Genomic DNA, 26009 nt, shown 5'->3' with positions numbered 1-26009 from the left:
ATGGATAACAAGGTATCCACTGGTGAACACAGTTTACAACAAATGGGACTTGATGAGATAGCCAACAAAATTTTAGACCTCGACAAATGGAGAGAAATTTTTAGTTTCCATGGGTAAGATTTTTTTTTATCTACTTGGATCACATGTTTCTTAAGAAAAGCAAGACTCTTTTCTTAAAGATGTGTGTGTGGGGGGAGGAGGGTTATGTGTATACATGTAATTTTTATTTCCCTGTCTCCTTGAGCACTAAATTGAAAAGGTATCAAATGTACTTTAAGTATAATTGCTTTATTTCAAACTGTTTTTCCTAGACAAAAAAGTTGTAATGGCTTAATTCTACCTTTAAAATTCTTCACCTTTTTTTTAAATTTGCAGGTTGGAAACTAGTAATGGAATTTATCAGGTAATGCTCTCAAAAGGACTCATTTTCAAAGTCAAGTATATAAAAGGAAAAGGAAAACAAAATAAAACACATACTAAGTAACATTTTATATGCCGAAGAGGGTAAAAAGTTAGTCAAAATGCTTATATAATAACTCTTTCTGTTTGCAATAAGGGTTTTTCTCCAGTAAATTGTCTATAACTCAGATGATTTATTCGATAGATAAGAAAGAGATCCCCTGCTCTTTGGTAATCCAGGACAGCTAGAATGCAGTTCTCTTTTGCAAGGTTCAGCTGTCACTAGGTAACCTCCCTTGTGACTGCTTTCATTACACTGGCAAATTATGGACATCAGTCCAAACGTGCAGCAGGTAAAAAGACGAGTAGATTCAAAGTTAAGTTACATTGAACTACTGCAGGAGGAGCTAAGGAAAAGCCAAATAGTAAGTAGAAACTATTTGTTTTATTCCTCCCATCCCCATGCAAAATATAAGTGCTGGGAGAGTGTGACTTGCAAGTGCCTTTTTTAATGTTAGTTACCACAATATGGTAAGTGGAAAATTTTATATGTGGCTTTTAGAGAAGTAATTGTACTGTTACTACAAAAAAACACTATCTGAGCAGTTCCCATAATTGTGTCAGTCTGTGCCTTTGTACATACTGTTGTATTATTTCCAGCCTAGCGCTCTGGTATACTGATCATTCGGGTTTTCACTTTTTAAATTATCTGGAGCTACATAACAGAAAAATATTATTCTTAAAACTTTTACCACTTTGTAAGATAATTCTTACTTCATTGTGCCCAGTTTGTTACAAATAAAGTGAACAGGAAAAACAATGAATATTTAGGGGGTCCACGTATAGAAATTAGCTGGTTTCTAAGTGCTTTATATGAAAGACTATACAAGAACTATTGATTGCTTTATATAGAAATACCAAGACAATCATAAATCTGACGATGACAATGAGGATGGAGTTGGAACATCTCAGTCTACAAATATCAAAAAGCAGGAACAGTTTCTATCCAGTATCCCTTACTCAATCCCCAAACCTCTTATTGTCTCTTCCAACCTGGGTGGACAGCCTATCTCCTTAGAAATGGCAATGGTAAGCATTCTTGTCAATTAAGCATGAACTGTAATTTAATCTCACCAAAACAAAGAGATCTGGGAAGTTTATCCAGTGTTATATGAGGCTTGGAGTATTATTGGAGTCAAGGCTTCAGTTCTTTGCTGTTGATAAAAGGAGAATATAATGATGATTACTTATTTATGAGGCTTTTAAAGACAATGGTTTTTGTACAACCTGCAAAACTGATATAATACAATGTTTATTAGATGATATGGCAAATAATAAAGGATAATGTTTCTCTAATACAGTATTTGGTGTTTAAGTTACCTAGCAGGTGGTCACAGAACAACGGTCATAAATTCAGTAGATTAGAATAATATTTCTCTTCTACCCAAAAGGGTAGTTTTTTAAGCCACTTAAATGTTTAGGAGCCTGATGCTATTCAGCACCCATCTGTAGTTTCCACTGTTTTCAATGGGATTAGTTCAGGTGGGAAGCTTGCAGAATTGGTCTATGTTGCCTAAAGGCTGTAAACATTAATCAAAATAATCTCAGTCATCTATCATTTTTAATGCCAAGGTAACATATAGATTGAGAGTTTAGTCATGGGCTAAAGGCATAGCTCTGGCAGAAGAACTACACTGGTGAACATACAGAAAAAGGGCCCAACCCTTCAAACTGTTTTGTATGCGAGTATCTTTACTTAAATGAATATTCCCACAGACTTAAAATGAATCCACCCACACTGGTTAAAAAAGCCCACGTTCATAAATCATTCTACTTCAGAGGCAAGTGGCTTAATCAAGCACTGCATGCAGAGCAAATCATGATATATGTTTTCCAGAAATAGGGCTGGGCATATATTTTAAATGAATATTTACCAAAGAAAATGGCACTTCAGTTCTAGTAAGACAACTGATGAATGCAAAAAATGTTTAAACCAAATTAAGAAAGAAAAACACCAATAAACCCCCTTCAGAAATGCCTAAAAGAAGCAACATTTACAAAATAAATGATTTGGCTGCATCCACACAAGTAGGGGTGAGTGTTTGCAGCAGCACAAATAGGAGTGGCACAATTTTGTGCCACTACTTTGTGCTGCAGTGCCCACCCCTGCTGGTGCAGTTTGCAGCGGGGCACATTGTCCATGGGGCTTGACAGCCCAGGGCTGCTTGCTCCCCCTTCTCAAGGCACACTGCGTCCCAGCCAGTCAGGGAGGCAGCTGGCTAGGGCGCAGGGTGCCTCAGCATGGAGGCTCCACGTGCCTCAGTGTGGGGGCTCCGCAGTGGAACCCATGCACTGAGGCATATGGAGACGTGGCACACCAAAGTGCCATGTGCCGGGACAGCTCACATTTGCATGTGTCTATTTGCAAATACAGCTGCTACTAAGAGTGAGTTGCTCAGCCAACATCCTGTGATTCTCATTACCCCAGATAATTCCACAGAGCCAGCTAAACCCGCCTTATGGCCCCTTTGCATTTTTGTGCCCAGAATTTTGTCTCTAGATAAATCTAGATTCATCTCTGTCTCCCTTTAAAAGTATGTGATCTATCCTAATCTGAATAATGTGCACACTGGAACTGTATTTTACTGTAATAGTCCCATGCAAAGGGAAATAAATCATTTGAACTGAAAGTTTTACCTTTCCTGGTTCTCAGTGAGACAACTTTACTCAACTTTTGTCAGTGCAAAGGAAGGTGCCTTAGAGGAATGCCTTAGAGTGAATACAAACATAGGGTACAGGCAGGGACTTGAATTCACCCACCCCACCCTTCATCAGGGGCTGAAAAAACACCAGATGAATGCCCTCTGCTGCCTTTCCCCCCAGCCCCGATTCTGAAAACAGCTCGGAGGCTGGCAGGCAGGCAGACACAAGTTACCAAAGACGCTATGTTTTGAAACATCTTCATCTGAACCCTCATGCAATGAGGATTCAGATTTTTCCCAACTGGCCATTTCTGAAGTAGTCTTCAGCTGTGCACTTTTGTTTGGTCACAGCTATAGACTACTTTCTGTGGCCAGATCAGGCACAAATTGTCACTTCTGTCTGCTCCAATAATATTCTCCCATTTTGAGGCCCCTTTACACTCTTTTAGTGGGGTAAATGGCCCATATTCTTAATGAGAATTAGGTCCAAATTCTGTTTGTATTCCTTGTATCTTAAGGGGCTCCGAAAGATGTTATTTGGAAATGCACTCCAGGTCTTCAGTTATGAATGGAAAAAATCATATTTCAAATTTCATGAGGCATATTCTGACCTGTCCTATGCTCTGGAGGTAGACAAGGTAAATATTTCTGTTTAATGCCTGGTGATATATCTTCAGCATCAAAGAGGGAACTGCTAGGATTTGCAAATTTTCTCTATGTGATTCTGAGGCAATCCCAATTGAATATGGTGCTTGTTGACTGGTACCATTAAAAAATTAGGATAGATTTAGCAATGATGATGGGGGGCGCAAAATGATTTATGAGGAAAGATTACAAAAGTCAAATGGATATTTAATCAATATTAGAGGGAGGACAGCTCAGTCTCAAGGTATCTGAAGGGCATAAATACCAGGGAGAGTGATGGAAAGAAGGAGCTCTTTTTCATAAGAGAACTAAGAATAGCAGACAGAAATAAAACTTAAGAGATGTCTTCCTTTCCCCCCTTTTGTGACCCTAGGACAGTACCTTTAATTTATTCTTCTCTGACTTCAGATGCTCTTTCTTCCTCTAGGTAGTCATGCTACACACAGGGATCTAGTCATTCAAGTCTCTCAAAGTGTCTTAAATGCTGCTTCATGTCACTGAAATGCTTTTGGCAAATCCAACTAGACCCACCTAGAAAGGTCTTTTATTGCTGCATTCATTACTCAGTGGTACTTTGCAGCAAGCCCCTCATTAGAAACAATGCATTGGTCTGCTACCTCTGAAGCAAACAGGAATTAAATTGTGATTCGGAGACTCCAGTCCCTCTGGTATGAGGATAGTAAGGAGGAGAAAGTAAACACAGTCATATACCTGAACCCATCCTAAATCTAGAACAGGACTATCACCTATATACTGATTCAGCAGTGCTTGCTGTTGTGTGGCAAATAACAGACGAAAGGGTCCACTGATGCTCTAGCTTGTTTTGCCCTCTCTAAACTGCGACTTTCTGACCTTCAACTGCTCTATTTACATGAGGCTACCCTTATGCAGGTAGATGTCTAGGAAATAAGGAGACATTTTCCCAGCATGGGTACATGACTAGGGTCATAGCTGCATTCTTTCTTGAGTATTTTTAAGTCTATAAGGCCTTTTCCATTTATTCTAGGAGATATAAGCAACACAGAACAGCCAGACAGACCCAAGAGCAGTATCTGATAACAAGGTGGCTCAAACTCTGATCAGAGTATTCAATAGGATTCAGGATGAAATCCAAGCTGCATAACTAGTTAGTTAGATATACTGGTTATGTATAACTGTCGGTTTGTTTTAACTTCCAAATTATTTCTCAGGGGGCAGCAAAAGCAATTCTGATGGCTGTACAGGTAAACATCATCAAATACTTCTTGTTCATAAGAAATAACAAGAAAAACATTCACCTCCAAAGGTAAGAAACCATCCTTTCCCAGAAGATTATATACCAATTACTAACATTTTTGGACTTGAAAGACCATTGTTGTTCTCTGTTATGCGGAGCCAGCCTTCTGCAAATACAAAACTTAAACCAGTATGGAAAGGCAGAATCTGGCCCACAGCCCATGGATTTATTTTCACAAAGTCTTTTGTTTTTACGGCAATAGTTGTTGCTTCTTTGTCCCATTTTGGCTTGTGATGACCAGCATGTGTTGATTTTACTTGGACAATTTCCCTGCCGCACAGCTGGCAATTGTACTATCAGCTGGAAAAGCTTCCCCTGATGCAAGCATGTTCTTTGTCATTGTCTGAAAGGAGAAAGCGGGGTTCAGTAGTAACTGCAAAAGAACACTGATGTAGTAGCACTAAAATTAGTGGAAGCCCTAAAACACATTTCATATGCCCTCCCCTTTGCATGTGGGTACCTTCTTAATGATAGCTAATGAAGATGCTGACTTTGGTAAAGGTGCGGTCTAGTTGATTACATTGTAACACAAGCACACTAACATCTTTAAGGGAAACTCTGCCTGTTTGTACTGCAACACCCTTCCTGCTAAGTCTTCACAGGGTTCTTCTTCTTTTCTCTGTAGCATCTATCTTTGACAGTTCCAAAAACTGAGTAACCAGAAAGGACCAGATCTTCATCTGGTGTAAAGCTTGCATAAAACACCAGCCAAGGTTCTGAACCAGGTTCAGGGCCCTGATTCTCTCTTCACTTGCACTGATATAAATCAGAAGCAGCCCACTGAAATCAGTGAATTTATACTTATGTAATGGAGAGAAGATCCCAGCTATGTTTAAAGGTAATTTTGTATGACAGTCACAAAGTTGCTAAATACCACTCCAAATAACTGAACAGCTAAAGTAATGTGAGTAACAGAGTATATTAGCAAGAACATGGCTCTTGCTAAGAGCTCAGTCCTTTTGTTGGTAAGGCAATGGGATCAGGATTGCCTAATTCTTTGTAAGGTTTCCCATACCTGCCTTCTACCTCTGGCAGTGACAGAGCAGCCTCCAAGAAATTCACCAAGGACAAGTCACGCCTGACCAACCTGATTGCCTTCTATGACGAGGTGACTGGCTCTGCGGATGCAGGGAGACCAGTGGATGTGGTGTACCTTAATTTTAGCAAGGTTTTTGATGCGCTCTCCCACAACGTTCTCATAGACAAGCTAAGGAAGCATAGGCTGGATGAATGGGCTGTAAGGTGGATAGAAAATTGGCTGAAGCATCAGGCTTAGAGACCAGTAATCAATGGCTAAATGTCTAGTGGCCAGCCGGTATCAAGTGGAGTGTCCCAGAGGTCAGTCCTGGGGCCAGTGTTGTTCAATGTTTTCATCAATGACCTGGAAGATGGCATGGAGTGCACCCTCAGCAAGTCTGCAGATGACACCAAGCTGGGGGGAGTAGTAGATATGCTAGAGGGTAGGGCTAGGATTCAGAGTGACCTAGACAAATTGGAGGACTGGGCCAAAAGGAACCTCATGAGGTTCAAGAAGGACAAATGCAAAGTCCTGCACTTAGGATAGAACAGTCCCATGCACCAATATAGGCTGGGGCTGACTGGCTGGGCAGCAGCTCTGCAGAAATGACCTGGGGGCTACAGTGGACAATAAGCTGAATATGAGCCAGCAGTGTGCCCTTGTTGCCAAGAAAGCTAATGGGATACTGGGCTGCATTGGTAGATATGTTGACAGTAAGTCAAGGGAAGTAATTATCCTCCTCTATTCAGCACTGCTGAGGCCACATCTAGAGTACTGTGTTCAGTTTTGGACTCCCCACTACAAAAAGGACATGGACAAATTGGAGAGAGTCCAATGGAGGGCAACAAAAATGGTGAGGGGGCTGGGGGACATGACTTATGAGGAAAGACTGGGGGAACTGAGCTTATTTAGCCTGGAGATGAGGAGACTGAGAGGAGACTTAATAGCAGTCTTCCACTACCTGAAGTGGGGTTCAAAAGAGAATCGAGCTAGGCTATTCTCAGTGGTGGCAGATGACAGAATAAGGAGCAATGGTCTCAAGTTGCAGCAAGGGAAGTTTAGGTTAGATATTAGGAAGAATTTTCTCACTAGGAAGGTAGTAAAACACTGAAACAGGTTACCCAGAGAGGTGGTGGAAGCTCCATCCTTGCGGGGGTTTGAAAACCCGGCTAGACAAAGCTTTGGCTGTGATGACTGAGGTGGGGCTTGTCAAAAAATCCCAGCTTTGGCTGGGATGATAGAGGTGGGACTGTTCTACCCCCTTGCAGCGATGCCTACAGAAATATTTAATGCAATAGTGTGGGATGGACTGGTAGCTACTGACACACAGTCCTCCCCAGAAGCTCTTCTAGTATTCTCTTGGACCCTTTTAACTTTTGCAAATATCTCTGCTCCTAAGACAGCATTTACAGCATGGCACAGAAAAATAATGGTAGCATGAGTCCAAACAGAAGGCAATGAAGCATTGCAGAGGGGTTCAAAACCCAAAGCTATTGCTTTCATTTATTCTAGCCTTCTCCACATCCCTCTAAACCTTTGCCCATAGGAGGAGGATTTGCCCAAAATATTTCAATATTTCCTTAGCCTCTCCTCACAGGTTTTTCTGTTGTGGCATATTTTGGATCACAGTTAAGGCTGAACTATACCACATGGTGCCCTGTGTGATATAGATCAGGTTATTGCCTGAAAACATCCTGGGATTGGTCTTGGCTGAAATACTAGGACCAAGGCAAACCAGATAACATAATCAGTATTACAGCCCTATTTAAGCCTGGGCTGTATTCTAATTCTGTAGAATGATTACAATATGGCCCCAGGGGCAGAGTCAGAAGGGGTGCAGTGGCACGGTCAGCCCCCAACTCCTTTCAGATTCTATTTCAGGAGCAACAGCCAAAGACTAAGTCCTAGAAGCAGACAAGAAATTCCCTTTTTCCTTCCCCTCTATGCTCAACTACACCTCCCCAAGTTCCCACCACTCCCTTCCCATTCCTCCCCTCCCCCATCTGCTACTACCATTGTCCCAGCTAATGTGGGGATGGGAGAAGTCCAGAATCCACTCCAGCCTGGCTATGCAGGAAGCTTGGTTCAGTTGGGGACAGCAGCAACAGTGGACAGCTTCCTCCTCCATGCTTAATCCCCCCAGGTTTCTCTGCGAGTCCCTGGCTGCTCTTCCTGTTGTGTGGTCTGCACAGCTGGTGGCAGGGGTGCAGCTACCCCTGCAGCACCAGTCACTGCTCCTGCATCCCCCTTCACAACATCTTGGATCTATCCATGCATGTTTCTAATACAAATCACATCAGAACACAGTTGGGTCACTATCTTACAATAACAAGAAAACACTTTAACATCATGACAGTGGCCTTGTCAGCATTCAAATAAAAGTTCTGATGCATGAAATGATAGCCAGCAGGGTCTGTACTGTCTCTTGTAGCTTATTTAATGCAAAGCCTGGTATAGATCTGTCCGTGTTTAGACATCAGCACTGGCATCGTCACCACAGTGGTTGCTAGCCAGCGAGTACTGAGTCAGGCCTGTTCCCAAGTACAGACACCACCTTAGAATTTCCGTGTGCTAGGTTCATCTGTGACTCATGTTTGCTTGTATCTTGCATTGCAGTTTGTATGAAATAAGCCAAAAGGACCAAGAAAAGGGTCTTGCAGCAGCTGTGGCAGATATTCTGTGGACAGCAGGGGAAAATCGGACAGCTACTATATGTCTTGTCACTACAGATACTTATTTTCCATCAAGTAGAGACTACAAAGTAGATAACTTTACTGAAAGAGTGAGTAAGAAAATACCATTTAGAAACAAGATTTTCCAAAGAAGTGTTTGGTTTGATCTTTTTAAAGACAAGAAATATAAAATCCCATAAACCTGTGCCCTACCTATGATACATCACAAACTATAAGCACTTAAGATCCAAGTCACAACTAGAGCATTGAACAATATTTTTGTCTCTTCATAAAGGCTTTATGTGAATCCAGAGGCTATAATCCTTTTTCACAAATTATTTTTTTCTTGCAAAAAGGTGAACAAGTTAACTTTATAACTATATAACATTTATTTAGCTTTCCTATATATAATTTAATATCTTAGTTCAGGCAGTCAAATTAAATTCCTGTGTTATTCTTTTGCTTGTTTGAAAGAAATATAACATCAAGTTGAAAACTCTGGTTTTAGATATAATTAATGTCTCCTTTTCAGTGTTTTTTCTTCTGTTCCTTACAGCTCCAGCTGTTTGAGTTTTTTGAGAAAGAAGCAGCTCAGAAATTTATCTTTGATCACATACAATGTGTAAGTAAAGAATAATTTCTTTAGGTTGAGTTATTTTGTTGCTTCCAATTTATCCTGCTTCATTTATAAAAATGGATCTCCACAATAGGCAAATAAAATCATCTTTAATGATATTTTCAGAATCTTAATGAAGAGTTCATTAATCATTTGTGATTTTCACAACAGGAAATTGAATAATGCATTACTTGGCTTAATCCAGTTCCCACTGACTCTGGTTGGGACAGGCTACTACTATTAAGCAGGTATTAAATAAGAACAACATTTTATGTTAACAAAAAGGTGCTTTGTAAAAATAAAAAATACTGGAAAGTCATGAGATATGTTTATCAAAATCTGCATACAGAAAAAACAAGAAACTATAATACAGGTTAGTCAGTAAAATTACAGAAATGGAAGATTAATGTTATCCCTTTTGACCTGATCCTAAAGAATGGAAAAGCTCCCTGTAACTTCAGCAACAGTCCATGCATTTGTCCCGTTATTTTCATCTAAGTTTATTTTAAAAGATTCAATGGGAATATAACTAAAAAGAGGTACAGAAGAGGTATTTCAGCCAGTGGGTAACTACTAAAAGGCTATCTTTGTTCTGTTTCAGTTCAAAGGTGAAGGAAGCCATGGAGTTATTTTATTTCTGTATAGTTTGCTCCTCTCTAGGACATTGGAAAGGTAAAACTCTACTGCTGTTTAGCAACATCTTATAAAATGGCCTATGCCCTTCTGACAATTAAAAGCATGGTCTTAAGAAAGGTTTAGGTAGGGAAAAAACTACCAAGAAAAGGAAATTCTTCAGGCTATGTTCCAAAGAAAAAATATGGATTTGGTACAGATATTAAAGTAATCTTTGGTATCTCTAGGTTGGGGGGGGGGGGGGGGGAGAGAAAAGGGCCCTAGACACGGCCCTTCGTTTCGTTTCTCGCTGCTGCTCCTCCCCCTGCGGCCCCGGGCCCGCCCCGCCACCTCCAAACAGAGAGAGGCTTTGGCTTGGATGCTCCAGCTCTGGCTCAGCCCTAGCGAGCAGTATAAACTAGCTAAGAGGGGTTATTTGCATGCTGCTTGGCATATTTTTTTCAGTGTATGATGGCTTTGGGGTTGTTTGGTTTGTTGGGGGGGGGGGGGGGGGGGGGATGAGAGGAAAGAGAGATGTAATGAAAAGGAAAAAAATAAACTATTGTATCCGCAAGAGGGGGAAAAAACCCTGGTTTTCAGAATAACAACTCTTACATTATAGCGGTAACAGTGATTGGAAGTCAGTCAGACTTAGATATCTAGGTCAGCAAGTGTTTGTCTACATACAAAATGCTGTAGTACTCTAATTGTTCCAGCATAGATAAATCATACAGCCCTGCTAGAGAGGACACAAGTATAGCACTGTAAAGGTATTTGTTACTGTTATGCCCAACCCCACCAGAGGAAATAATCTATATGTGTCCTTAGTGAAAACTGTACTGGTGTAAAAGGTAACATGTGTAACCAAAATAGATTTACCTATACAAAGTCGGTATAAATAAATCTGTGTAATGCAGATCTTAGGTAAAAATATTCCCTATCAGAAATAGCAACTCGGTTCAGCTTCTACAAACAACTAGTAGAACTGTTGATAACAATTGTTAGTAAGAGCTAGGGATAGACCAGACCCAAACCTCCTGATCCAAACATGCACAAACTTTGGGAAAGTTTGAATTTAAGCCTAAATTTGAATTTTGCATCTTAGATCATCTCTAGTAAAACCATTGCATTAGGATTCTATTGTAACAAAGGAAAGCAAGTAACCCCGAGGAAAAATACTACCATTTTCATTGTTCTTGCCACTCATTCAGATATGTAGAGATTGTCCTGTCATTGACTTAACACTATGATAACACTTTTTGTTTGTTGCACAGGCTCCAAAAAGACCTAGACATCACAACATCTCATCTGTTACAATTCAGTCTTGGAAACTTCATCTGTAGACAGGTAAGATTAGGTGCTATTTTTTTCCTAAAGTGGTTTCTGTAAGACACCTGTGCTAGGTTTAGCAAAGGTTCTTGATGGTTAAAAAGATACACCAAAAAGTAGATGGTCTCAAGTATAGTAAAAAGATATTTCTGAAGCTTTAGAATGGCATCTATTGACTATCATAACACCGTTATGCATTTTAAGTCAATTTCTACTATTATTAAAACTTTTTTGAATTTCAGGAAGAATCCACAGAGGATTCCCAAGTTACAAAAAATGTTATTGTTTATTTAAATTTTAAACACCTCTTCATGAGCTGGAGAGATCCTGAGTACCATCAGAATGGTATCATCACAAAAAACCCACTGTGCAGCAGAACAAACCAGCCAGTAGAAAGTACATGGTGGAGTAACCTATCCTGTCCTTATTGCACCCAAAAAGCCCATTGCCTCAACCAGTGCCACATGAAACAAATTATTCTTGTAATTTGTGGCTCATGCAACTAGCATAACTGAGCCTCATATAATTTGAATTTCTAATATCAGCCTGAAGGAACACTATTCCTTAAATCCTTTGGGGGCTGAGGTGAAGAAATAGTCATAACTTTTACAGTATCTTGCTAACAAGGCATTTGTAAGGTAATAAAGGATCGTGGGCCAGATCATGGCTCAATGAAACCAGGCAAGTTTATATCAGTTGAATATTTCGCTTCTTGTTTGGTAAAAAAAGTAAAAACAGATTACAGTGTACTAAAGGCCATGTCCAGAACTGGAAATGAAGATTCAAAGCCATGGTTATGGTATTTACTTTCTCTGTGTCCTCTATTGCCTAGGGTGCTGTGAAGCTATGTAAAGTAGCCAACTTCAGACATTTGCTACGGTTTCTTCCTTAATTATTTTCTAGTCCTGCAAAACTGTGTTTTGGGGGGAGGGGAGGAGCAGAGTCAGGAAATTCATTCTAAAAACCTGCAAAAATTAGAAGGCTTCACCTGAAACCAGGCCTATCTCAGACTGACAGTTTCATAGAAAGAGAGGCAGCCTGGGATTCTTGACAGAATGCAACACTGATTACATGGGATGCACTGCATCTTTATTTGTCCACCCCTAAGTGCTGTACCCTGAAAGCATGTGCCACTTGGCTTACGCTGTGTTTAAGACTAAATGATACCAAAAAAGTCAGGGGAAAGTTATGAAATAGATTGCTTACACTACACTACAAAACAGTAAAAGAAATGTTCCAGTCTCAGGGGCTAAGTACAGACATGCAGAATGTCCAAGCTGAATTGAGTCCATCTGTTCAAGTTAGTCTAATCTGTATAGATTGAACTGATTTCCAAGTGGATAGACATTCACTTTTGATTCAGGAAATGCAGGCACATGCCTGCAGTGGCTCAGGCTAGAAGCCAGGGGGCACTAAAGCAACCCTTCCTTCCCTTCCACAGTGCTGAGCTGAAGTGGGGGTGAGGTGTGGCCAGGCCCCGCCAGGCCGCTATGATTAGGAAGGTATTTAAACCCTGACCCTGGCCTGCACCATCCTCAGCCGGGGTGTGCCTGGAAGTGAAGAGGGAAGCAGCCCTTGCCAGGCTTTTCTCCCAGTCGCCATTCAAGGGGCGGGAGTGTTGCCAGATCCCAGCCCCCGACTAGCATTCTAAGATGGGAGGAGCTGCTTGTGTAGATTGCATGCATCTGTTGATGATACTGGATGAGCACTTCAATCTCCCTCTCCCTGCTTCTTCATACTGTCTGCAGCTATGGACAGGATGTGAGTGGCACCAAAGCCTCTCAGAAGTGCCTCTGCTGTCTTGTTCTTTGGGGTGTGCACAGCCACTTCCCAAAAAATTTATGTGACAGTGTGGCCTTGTTTGTTCCTGGCAGATCTGCCACTTTCTTATTACCCTATTAGCTAGTGCTTCATACTTTCCTAAATCTCAAACTGACAGCACTGACAGTCCCATTCATTGCAAACCTGGTCATTTCTCAAACCTCTCTCTGTCCCCTGTTGAACACTGATCGATTGGGGGACCAGAAAGCTGCACTCTAACCAGGCTCAGTAACTGGTGCATAGAAGCAATCACCAACATTAGTCATTGCATAGTGAAACTTCATTTGATATATGGGTTTCAGGGTGGGAGATGCCTTTGAAGCAAGCCAGAAGGGAACTTATCAAAACACAAAACTTATCAGCCCATCAAGCACTGCTTATTGACTACAAAAGAAAACAAAAAAGTGTCTCATGGCTGGGGTCCATGCCAATGGGAGAGGGGAGTGGGGGAATCCCTGCTTGAGCAGCGAGCAGTTGCAGGGGGGGGCAGGGGAAAGCCTGGCAGATGCTGCTGTACCACTGCCAGGCAGACCCCGGCTGTAGTCCCCCACCCTCCTTCTCAGCCAGCCAAAATGGTGATAGTGCTCCAGCTAGGGAGGAGAGAAGTGCGGCAGCCCTGCTCTCTGGAGCAGACAGCCCAGCCCAACCCAGCCCAGGGCTGAAAAGCATGCTGGGATGCTGGGGGACTCTGATTTAACTTAAACTAAGAAGGGGTCTGGGACAGAAGTTCCATAAACCGGTTTGACCTCAATCAGTAAAGTCTGATACTATATTCAACCATTTTGAAACTGGTTTATGTGCATTGAACTTTTTCTTCTGTTACAGGTTTAAACCAGTTTCTGATCACTTAAACCGGTTTATGTGTAACTTCTGTCTCTAGCCTAAGTGACAAGCAGAAGTCCAGTGCCAGGAGTTTAGAATATATATTCAGAATGGTTTTTCCTCTCTGAGGATACTTGCAAAACAGGTAGAAACCAAGAACAATTTAAAGTGCTGTCCTAAATAACAAACCCATCTGGGTGATCTGCAGTAAGCTAAAGTCTAAGTTTAACTTTGCAGCCCTGCCACTATTTTCACTGACTTATCTCATGAACCCAACCTACCTCTCAGATACAGCCAATGCTTTGCTTTGTTGTGACTACTGATTATACAGTTTTGGACCCTTCTGTAGAGCCAAGTCTGGTCTAGCAGAATGAATGTTGGGTTCGGAGATAAAACCTCCAAGTTCTATTCCTAGCCATGCCATTGTGATCCTGTGCCACCCTGCCCCTTTTCCCCATCGGTATAATAGAGTCCATGACACCTTTGACACAGGAAACTAACATCTTATGTAATGGCCTGTCTAGTTATTAGTATTGATTACCAGCATGAGAGATGCCTGAAAACACCTAAGATAGACATTTGGAAAAAAGAAATAATCTTTCAAGCCCAAAGGATTTATTCCACTCAGAGTAAAGAGAAGCCATAGGAAAACTGATGAGTCCTAGAGATCTGATTCTGCCCTGCTGCCTGAAAGTGTAACCCTGGGCCATTTCCCCCTCTAGGCAATTCTCAACATCATTTTAACAGGCCGAGCAAGTCCACATGTGTTTAATGGGTACCAGAAATGTAACAGTGAAGGTGGAGTACAAAAACTATTGCATGGAGTCCTGACCCGCAGCGACGTGGGCTATTTACACTGGAGCAAGGAGGAAGTAGAGCATTACAGAATACCCCAGGTGAGAGCTTAAGCAAGTCACTGAGCTGCAACAATGCTGCTACACTCTGGTGCCTTTGCTTTAGACTGTTTGCTTTAGCCCACAAAGCATAGCATCTCCCTTCACCCAGTTTCACTGCACTGGGGAAAAACTGACCTAACTCAAGTGATCTAACTCAAAATCCTAGTGAAGAAGAGGCATTTGTACTTTTCATGGGATTTAATGGGTGGAATTAAATTAGCCTGCAGGGGAATCTGGTCTTTTACTTGACCTTCTACATCAGGGTTGTCCAACTTCCAAGTGGCTGGAGGCTGCAGACTCTCCCCGCCCCACAGCCACACACTGTGCAGGCCCCACATCTTCCAGGCCACATGCCACGCCATGCAAACTCCACCCCCTGGCTCACACAGCATGGACCCAGGAAGAACTGTATGACCCTTAATGTGCCCCACAGCAGTGCTGTAGCAAGGGGGGCGAGCGGGGCAACTGCCTCAAGCGCCAAAGCGAATGGGAACCAGCAGGCGCTGTCCAGCCAGGGCGGGGTGTGGGACGAAGCTGCTAGCTGCTTGTTTGGGGGGGGCACCCAGGGATGGAGGGAGGGTGACTCCTGCCGCTGCGTGCACTCCTGGACAAGAATGGGAGGGACATGTGCCTCCTGGATCAGTGTGCGGGGCAAGGGCTGGCTGCCACTGCAGGTTTTGCCCTGGGTGCCAAACTTCCTTGCCACAGTACTGCCCCAGCGCGCACACGTTCTATACTACACAGGCCTGCTGCATGCACAGACATGACATGATATGATGCAACACACAGCTCCACCCTCCTGTTGCACCACTCTGACACGGACACCACTCAGTATCCCCAGGTCCCCTGAGCCATCCAGCTATTGGCTCCCACCCCCAGATGTGGGGCGGGCAGCAAAAGCTGGAGGAGGAAGGGGGAGCCAGAGGACTCCAGTGGCAGCTGCAAGGGAGTGAACGAGGAAGCAGCACACAGACCAGGAGCCTGGGGGCTGCAGTTTATCCCCTCAGGGATCACATGCAGCCTGCCTTAAGAAGATTCCTTGTCTGTCAGCAGACTGATGTGGCAATCATGTCATGTCATGGGAGCAGGAAAGGGTGCTACATGGTGAGGGAGGGAGCTTGAAAGTGATGAAATTACAGGGCAGCTATCTCAATTCTGTAGTGGCTTGGGCCTAAAACATGCTAAATGTGACACTGCTGAGCCTTTTATATATTTCCTGAGATATTAATAGTTATCATTTGTCTGAAAGATTCATCAATGTCTCAAACATCAATATTTCCTGAGATATTAATAGTCATCATTTGCCTGAAAGATTCATCAATGTCTCAAATGTCAATGCTCGGAAACTGCTACTTTCATCTTCTGTTTTTTGCCTACCCCATTGGGAATTTAAAACAGCATGATCTACCCTGCATGGGCCCAAAAAGTATTTTAGTCTCTTGAGACTATTTTAAGGGGTCAAGTTACAAAGTCTCCTTAAATTAGATCCCTTCATTTCAGTACTGAAATGTTTTCATGGACCCTATTAAGACAAAATTAGTCTAATCATGTCCCACTGGGATTGAATTTGCTTATCCAGAGAAGGCACAAAACATCTTGTTCTGCCTTATTTTTTTACTTGTGTTACTACTATTGCTGTGGTTTTGATGGTGAAGTGTATCAACAACACATTGATTGTTTGAAACTTGATGAACGGCCTTGCCCTTCTTACAAGACGCTATTGTCCAATTTAGCTTTATCAGCTTACTTGTAGTATTTTCTAGATAGAGAAGATGCATTTTCTTCTCCACAAGCAAGAGACAACGCAGTTTTAAATACAGAACTTAAACTTCCTTTTGGGCATTAAGAATGATTTATACCAGCAAATACTACAGTTAAACATATAAGTCTTTTCTTAAACCAAATAAACCACCACTGCATGGGTATATACTATCTACTAGGCTATAAATTGTTTAGAGGTTATTTTTTCTTCAGTACTTAATTTTGCCTAACAGAGCTTTTGCTCTCAAGGTGAGAGCTCTATATTGGTCCTGTCTCTCACTCTGTATGTCTGTAAATTTAGCTTTACACACCAGGTTAGATGTTAACGGCCACTGGATTCAGGCTGTGTCTACCAAGCATTGACCTGAGACTGCCAAGCATATATTATATGACTTCAGAGTCAGGACAAAGGAGCAGCTATAAAAAACAAGTTCAAAGACCACATGCAGAGAAATGAAAGTCTTGTTAGAGGGGTCTATCAGTGGCTCTCATAGTAGTTTGTCAAACCAGAAAGAAAAGGAGCCTTAATCAGCACTGATGTAAGTAGCTAAACTCCAGTGAAGCCAAAGGACTTATATCCTGATCTTACATCAGGGCTGAATTTAGCCTGTTGACTTTAAAAAGAGAAAACTCATCTTGAACTGCCATGTGTACCATTAGAAAGCAGCCTTGCAGTGTAAGTCATGTTCTGAGATCCTGATTTCCACTTATTCTTGTGTATATTCCAAGCAATGAGTAGTGTAATATCAGCATAAAATCTAAGTGAGCGAGTAAAATTAGACGAAAGGACCCAACATTTTGGAGGCATTTACCAGCGTAACTGAGATCAGAATCTGACTCATGGGTACAAGGTTTCACTATTATGAGGTGGTATTATGAAGCTGGTTCTAGAGGATAATGCAATCCCCAAGCTACTTGGAAACTTTCCAAACTAAAGGGTCACATTACCATCACCCCTGTTAGTGGGGAAAAATAGATTCTACAGACAGAAAAGACTTTCCTTGTGGCAATATCCAGCACTTTAACAATTACTGAATCCATCGTCCCCTCTATGGTCACATGACAGTATTTCCCTTGTTCGTTTTCCAGACTTAGATACTCGTAGAAAAATGCAGAAGTTCAGCAGTAATTACACAAACAGCTTTCAAGGAAAGTAGGACTACTGCAGAATGTGATCTGGAATATGTTGAACTGACTACTGTTTCACTCATTCATTATCTCACTCTTAGATCATTAGGAATTAATTTATGTCAATGTTACTTGTAAAAGCAGATGTCCATAACTGACTGCAGCATCCAACATATAAAAGTATTACCAGACTTAGGATCTGTCATGTTTGTTACTATTACTATCGGTATATCTCTCTTGCTGTATCTGAATGGATAAGATTCTCAGATAGTAAAAATCAGTAGATCTCTATGGACTTTCCATTGATATGAAAGGATTTCATCAGAGCTGGACCTGAAGTTTTGTCATTCATTCTCCACAGGGTCAAATGACACCTTGACTTATTTACTCATGTACTGATTAAAAGGTGACTGTAAAGATACCATAAAAGAAATGGACAGTAATACCCCCTAGCAACAGTACTCAGAGCAGTAAAAGTAATGTTCCTTTAAAGCAACAAAGATGTTAAGTGCCTATTATTAATGAGAACACATTTTAACTACCCTTTTCCCCCAGGTTGGAAGCATGCTGAAGACTCCTAAATTACCCATCTGGCTATGCAACATCAATGGAACATACAGTGTTCTTTTCAGCACAAACAGGCTGCTCTTGTCTGACTGGAAAATGGAACACATCTTTGATCTTTACTTTTATAATGGACAGCCTTCACAGAAAAAAACCATCCATCTAACAATAGGTAGGCACTTAAGCTTACCAAAAAAGGTCATTTAATGTGTCATGCTGTCAGTGTATAATGTTAATTTGTTCATATAGTTTAAGGAAGTTGCACTAAACAACAGTGCACAAGAGGACCCAGATCAAAAGATGATCTCTTGACCACCTTTTAAATCTACCCATGAGCCTTGAGGACCCAGTTCTATGAAGCTTCCTCTCCATCCACAGGACTCTCAGCATCATGAATCATGATCAGGACCACATTATTAATATGAGGATTATGGTAGTGCTTAAAGATCCCAACCAAATACAGGGCAAGACTGTAGTAACTCCATAGTTAGAGACAGCTGTTCACTACAGTGCTTAGTCTCAGTAGACAATTTACCAGTGACACAGATGGCACACTGATGTTCTGTACCATGGCCCAAATCATCCCCCATTTGAAGCAGAGAAGGGGAGAAGAGAGCTAGGTTCCTTCCAGTGATGGCTAGGTCGGGGAGTGCCCGCGGGGTAAGCAGTGCCTCCTGGTGGTCTCTCTCACGGAACAGGCAAGAGAACTACAGGGCTCCAAAGCATCCTCTGCCATGAGGCATTCATTTATTCAATAGTGGAGGAGACCTCCAGGACTGCAGAGGAAGAAATGCCAGATGTATCGCTAGAGAAGAGAAAGGACATGAACACCCAAGAGGGTGGAAGCTGGAGTCTTGTGTCTTCTGGCAGCAAGCAGAGATCTTCACCTCCACCTGCAGTGGTTTGTCTGGGGAACAGATATGCAGCCCTAGCAACAGAGAGGGAGCAGCATGTTCCAGTGGTGGAGGAAGACAAGCCAGGCCTCACCAAGGTGGGAAGGACTGAGACAACCGCCACCAAGAAGCAACAGGTGGTGCTGGTTTGAGACTCCCTTCTGCAGGGGATGGAGGGAGCCAAGGGAAGTGTTGTCTCAGGAGGTCTGCTGCTTGCCCAGAGCCTGGATCCGAGATATCACAGAGGGGCAACCAAGGCTCATCCGGCCCTCTGACTGCTACCCCATGCTGCTCATCCATGTGGGCACCAATGAGACTGCCAGGGGAGACCTTGAGTATATCAATAGTGACTACAGGGCTCTGGGTGCAAGGATGAGGGGATCTGGGGCTCATCGATCCTTCCAGTCAAGGGAAAGGGCCTGGGCAGGAGCAGGTGCATCCTACAGATCAACACCTGGCTGCACAGGTAGTGTTGCCAGCAGAGCTTTGGCTTCTTTGACCATGGGATGTTCTTCCAAGAAGAAGGTTGCTGGAAAGAGATGGGATCCACTTAACAAAGAGAGGGAAGAGCATCTTTGCAAGCAGGCTTACTAACCTAGTGAGGAGGGCTTTAAATTAGGTTTGCCAGGGGATGGAGACCAAAACCCTGAGGTAAGTGGGGAAACAGAAGACCTGGAGAAAGCAAGCAGAAGGGGGCAACAGGGGAGGTGCTCTCATACTTCCTGAGAAATCAGGTCAATTACCTCGGGCAATGTGGAGGCAATTGGTTACCTCAGGTGTCTGTACAGAAATGCACGGAGCCTGGGAAACAAGCAGGAAGAACTGGAAGTCCTTGCACAGTCACATAACTATGATGTGATTGGAATAAGAGAGACTTAGTGGGATAGCTCGTATGACTGGAGCACTGTCATTGGGTACAAACTGTTCAGGAAGGACAGGCAGGGGAGAAGAGGAGGAGGAGGAGTTGCACTTTATGTAAAAGAGCCATACGATTGCTCAGAGCTCCAGTATGAAACTGGAGATAGGCGTGTTGAGAGTCTCTGCATTGAGGTCAGAGGAGAGAGCAGCAAGGGTGATGTCATAGTTGGGGTCTGCAATAGACCACCAGGCCAGGTGGTGGTTGAGGCTTTTTTCAAACAGCTAGTGGAAGCTTCCTAATCATAGGCCCTGTTTCTCATGGGGGACTTCAATAACCCCAATATCTGCTGGGAGGGCAATACAGCAGTGCACAAGTGATCTAGGAAGTTTTTGGAAAGTATTGGGGACAACTTCCTGGTGCAAGTGCTGGAGTGGCCAACTAGGGGCCGTGGTCTTCTTGACCTCCTGCTCACAAACAGGGAAGAATTGGTGGGGAATGTACTAGTGAATGGCAACTTGGGCAGCTGTGGCCATGAGATGAATGAGTTCAGGATCCTGAGGAAAGGAAGGACGGAAAGCAACAAAGTAAGGACCCTGGACTTCAGAAAAGCAGACTTTGACCCAGGGAACTTATGAGCAGGATCCCCTGGGAAGCCAGACTGAGGGGGAAAGAGGTCCAGGACTGCTGGCTGTACGTTAAAAGAAGCCTTACTGAGAATGCAGGAACAAACCATCCCGATGCACAGGAAGATTAGCAAGGATAGCAGAAGACCAGCTTGGCTTAGCAAGGAACTCTTTAGTAAACTAAATCACAAAAAGGAAGCTTACAAGAAGTGGAAACGTGGACAAATGACTAGGGACGAATATAAGAGCATTGCTTGGGCATGCAGGGATGAAGTCAGGAAGGCCAAAGTGCAATTGGAGTTGCAGCTAGCAAGGGATGTGAAAGGGAACAGGAAGGGGTTCTACAAACATGTCAGTAGCAAGAGGAGAATCAGGGAAAGTGTGGGTCCCTTACTGAATGGGGGAGGCAAACTTGCGACAGAAGATGCAGAAAAGGCTGCAGTGCTCAATGCCTCATTCTTCACAGGCAAGGTCGCCTCCCAAACTACTGCACCAGGCAGCACAGTTTGTGAAGGAGGTGAGCAGCCCTCAGTGCCGAAAGAATAGGTTAGGGACTACTTAGCAAATCTGGATGTGTACAAGTCCATAGGGCTGGATGGGATGCCCCTGGACACGGTACTCCAGATGTGACCTCACCAGTGCTAAATAGAGGGGAATAATCACTTCCCTCGACCTACTGGCAACACATCTACCAATACATCTCAGTATGCCATTAGCCTTCTTGGTAACAAGGGCATACTGCTGGCTCATATTCAGCTTATTGTCCACTGTAAGCCCCAGGCCCTTTTCTGCAGAGCTGCTGCCCAGCCAGTCAGCCCCCAGCCTGTACTGGTGCATGGGATTGTTCCATCCTAAGTGCAGGACTTTGCACTTATCCTTGTTGAACCTCATGAGATTCCTTTTGTCCCAGTCCTCCAATTTGTTAAGGTCACTCTGAATCTGCCCTATCCTCCAGCATATCTACTACTCCCCCCAGCTTGGTGTCATCTGCAGACTTTCTGAGCATGCACTCCATACCATCTTCCAGGTTGCTGATGAAGACATTGAACAAAACCAGCCCCGGGGCCGACCCCTAATCTCTCTGAATCGAATCAGAAGCCTCAGAATCGATTTGGAGAGATTGGACGATTTATCCATAGACACAGTTTTATATGTTTTTTCTACGTATCTCAAGGTACTAGATGCGGCTTGTGAACACTGTGATGGCAGGGCGGATGGAGCATCCCACAAGAGAATGGGGAGGGGGTTGGGTCCCCTGCATGCTTGGTGGTGGACCCTGAAGTGGACCAGAAGTACTTCCGGTCCACTTCCGGGTCCACCATGGAGCGCACAGGGGACTCCCCTCTCCCCCTCCCGGCTTGACAACTGGTGCTTCCTGGGTCTGGGGTGACACTCCCGTACTCTCTCAGGGCGGATGGAGCATCCCACAAGAGAATGGGGAGGGGGTTGGGTCCCCTGCATGCTTGGTGGTGGACCCTGAAGTGGACCAGAAGTACTTCCGGTCCACTTCCGGGTCCACCATGGAGCGCACAGGGGACTCCCCTCTCCCCCTCCCGGCTTGACAACTGGTGCTTCCTGGGTCTGGGGTGACACTCCCGTACTCTCTTGAGATACTCCATCTGCCCCACCATCTCAGCATTCATGAGCCAACCTCAAGGTATGTAGAAAAAACATATAAAGCTGTGTCTCTGGCTGAATTGCCAATTCTCCAAATCAGAATTGAATCTTCAGATTCAGATTCAGCCAAATCAAATTGAGACAGTGATCCGAATCAGCGAATCAAATCACTATCCCCCAAATTGGGCTGAATCCAAATTGAATACTGCCCATTTCGCACACCCCGATTGATTACTACTCTCTAAGCCTGATGCTCCAGCCAGTTTTCTATTCACCTTACAGTCCATTCATCCAGCCCATACTTCCTTAGCTTGCCTGTGAGAATATTGTGAGAGACCATAACAAAAGCCTTGCTAAAATCAAGGTACACCACATTCACTGGTCTCCCTGCATCTGCAGAGCCAGTCACCTCATCCTAGACGGCAATCAGGTTGGGCAGGCATGACTTGCCACTGGTGAATCCATGCTGACTGTTCCTAATCACCATTTTCTCCTCCAAGTGCTTAGAAATGGATTCCTAGAGGATCTGCTCCATGATTTTTCCCTCCACAGAAAGGATGTGGTAAAATTGAAGAGAGTCCAGCAGAGGGCGACAAAAATAGTGAAGGGGCTGGGGCACATGAGTGATGACTGAGGAAAGACTGAGGGAACTGGGCTTATTTAGTTTAGAGTAGAGGAGACTGAGAGGGGACTTAAAAGCAGCCTTCAAGTACCTCAAGGGGGGTTCAAAAAGAAAATGGAGTCTGTTCTCAGTGGTGGCAGATGACAAAGGTCTCAAGTTGCAGCAAGGGAAGTTTAGGTTAAATATTAGGAAGAATTTTCTCACTAGGAGGGTAGTAAAACCCAGCTAGACAAATCTTTGGGTGGATTGATTTAGTTGGGGATGGTCCTGCTTTGAACAGGGGGTTGAAGTAGATGACCTCCTGAGGTCTGTTCCAACCCTAATTTTCTGTGATTCTATGATTCCCAAGCTGTGACTGCCCTTGTAGTTGAGTGGCCCCTGATAATATGACTCTAAGTTCTTGCTCTTCCTGTGTCGCACCAAGTTGTAAACTCACCTGCCTCTGCACTGCCATCCTATGCCCCTTCACTGCCACTAGGATGAGTTATGAACGGTCCCATTTCATAAGCTTTCTACCCCATTCTTTGCTATCTGTTTTATCCTAGGCTTCAAACTCCAATTCATTTACATGAACACCTTTCCTAGGAGCTAGTGATATGATAATCCGTGGGAAAGCAATGCTTCACTCTGACCCAGCTCACCAAATTTATACTCAAGTAAAAACAACTGAAGGGAAGGGCTTGTCCTGCATGTTTATGATCAATGGGAAGGGCTGAGAGTTCAAGGCTCTTGACCCAGCAGGTATTAACTCCAGAAAGTGTGCCACTGCTACTACTGAGAAACAAGGTCAGATTCTTAGGAAGTAAGGTCCTTGTTCATTATTGCACCAACAGTTACAGCAATGCTGTGTATAGTCGTCCATAATGCTCACACACTTGAACCTCACTTTAACCCCCAAAACTGTACATTTAAACCATGGCTACTGAACCGATAATGTGAAACCGCATAATATGGTGAGACAATATTTCCATTTCCATTTCTGCATTTCTCTAGCAGCTACAGACTTGTACAGCATGTAGGACAGCAGGATATGACTCACACAGTTGCATTAGGTTATTAGTATGGAATAGTAGGAGTAGTGAGTACTGCTGTAGCAATTAGATTCATTGTATTTTAAACTGAATTTAAGGTGCTTCCCTTCCAGACACTCATTCTCACCACTGGGAAGAGAATCACTGTGAAGAGGAAAGTGATCCAGAGAAAAGATTTCCTTCCGTGGAAATGGCAATCAGAACTAAGTGGGCAGGGGCAGCCATCAACTGGAACGGGACAGCCCCATTCTTCTGAAGACAGAGATGGCAAGCACATGGCAACCTCCATCCTGTGGGCAGCTCCATAAAGCATGGAAGTCTACTGGGAAAGAGAACACTTTTGTTACCAATGAGAGAATCTTTGCCATCATGGCAGGACTTGTCACTTGAATTGGCACTTTGCTACATTTGCTTATAGATGACCATTAGGGCTGTGCGAAGCTTCAGTCCCCAATTCGATTTGATGGAGATTCGACCCAATTCAGTGATTGAATCTCCGAATCTGAATCAGAGGACCCTTCAGTCTTCCCAAATTGAATCAGAACCCTCCAAAAGATTCAGAGATTCGGATATAAACACAGCTTTAAATGTTTTTTCTACATACCTCAAGGTACCAGGCAGCTCGTGAGTGCTGCGATGCTGGGGTGCGTGGAGTGTCCCACAAAAGCATGGGGGGCTCCCCAGCGCACTGAGCAGCAAACCTGGAAGTGGACCAGAAGCATTTCCAGTCCCCTTCCGGGTCTGCTGGGGAATGCTCGGGGGGGGAGGGGCGGCCGTGCCCCCTCGGCTTGGCGACTGGTGCCTCCTGGGTCTGGGGGGTGGAGGGGGTACCTGGGGTTCCTCCATGGCCGATCATCAAGCCGGAGGGGTGCTGAGGGGCCTCCTTGCAAACCTGGATGTGGACTGGAAGTAGTTCTGGTCCACTTCCGGGTTCATTGCTGAACCAGGTTCCCCCTCCCCGCGCTCCTGTGGGGCACTCCATCCACCCCAGCATCACAGCATTCATAAGCCGTGCCTAGTACCTTGAGGTATGTAAAAAAACATTTAAAGCTCTGTCTGTGTCTGAATCACTGATTCCCCAAATCAGCATTGAATCTTCAGATTTGTATCCAGCTGGATCGAATCAGGGACAGTGATCAGAATCAATAAATCGAATCACTGTTCCCGATTTGGGCTGAATCTGAATCAAATAGAGCCCGTTTCACACACCCCTAATGACCATTTATGAGTGAACAATTCATTATTCAATTATTTAATGTTGCAAGAATTATGGGATGGGGTGAGTTTGTGTCTCATACATGCTTCTTACTGATGGTAAAAGAGAAAAGTGGAGCATGGCAACATTTTTTTTCCACACTAGCACCTCCACTTTCCCCCCAATTCAAGCACTAATGTTAAAGAAAAAATAGTGTGTCTTGTCAGTCCTGTACAAAGTAAAAATATTGTGAATAGGATGATGATAATAGGAGTGCCCACGATGCTCATCTGAGGTGCGTGTGCATTACAACATACAAGATTTCATGATCCAGCTGCTCTGCACATTTCAGATTCTCTGTACCTCTGTCGAAATGAAAGCCCTGATGGACGAAACACAGAATCCTTGCATTCTAGTCCCAGCTCCACTACTTTATGGCCAAGAGAAAACATCTTCTGGCCAATTTCTGGTTGTTACAGACGGTGGCATGCTGGCAGGGGAGGAGAGCAGGGAGGGAATGCCCACCCAGCAGGGTTATATGCACAATACTTCAGGGGAGCTGCATTGCAAGACTTGTGAATGCAAAATGATACAGGACATTAGCACCTGAAGAAAAACAGATACCACCTCCAATGTTTCACATGTTACCGTGTCACAAACAGGATTCTTCTTTCTAAATAACCATAAGGGATCCTATGTATTTTAAGGCTTATTTTTTATTTATTACTTAGCAATTAAACACAAACAGGTCAAATTCTCTCCCAGCATAACTTTACTAAGACTACGAGGCTGAATTCTTTTTTATGCTGCAATTTGTGCCCTATACAATGATAAAGCCAATGGTTAAACAGGATGTGATAGCTGTAGGTAAATGTAAACAACTTGACCACTCTGGCATCTATCACAAA

At 43.5% G+C, this 26009-nt stretch overlaps 1 protein-coding gene across 1 annotated transcript; it reads left to right on the top strand.

Moving 5' to 3' along the window:
* On the top strand, positions 1–24162 carry MINDY4B (MINDY family member 4B). Its single transcript, XM_025192992.1, has 12 exons — positions 1–113; positions 376–403; positions 1312–1488; positions 3620–3739; positions 4937–5031; positions 8657–8822; positions 9269–9334; positions 9930–10000; positions 11215–11287; positions 14635–14808; positions 18253–18433; positions 24020–24162. The coding sequence occupies exons 1-12, from the start codon at positions 1–3 to the stop codon at positions 24160–24162; spliced, it is 1407 nt and encodes a 468-aa protein (XP_025048777.1).
* Positions 24163–26009: the final 1847 nt, after the last annotated feature.

This window comes from Alligator sinensis, unplaced genomic scaffold, assembly GCF_000455745.1.
Source record: "Alligator sinensis unplaced genomic scaffold, ASM45574v1 scaffold1009_1, whole genome shotgun sequence".
NCBI classification, from domain to species: domain Eukaryota; kingdom Metazoa; phylum Chordata; order Crocodylia; family Alligatoridae; genus Alligator; species Alligator sinensis.
The sequence above is the reverse complement of the archived record's forward strand: the minus strand, read 5'-3'. Positions and strand labels throughout refer to the sequence as shown.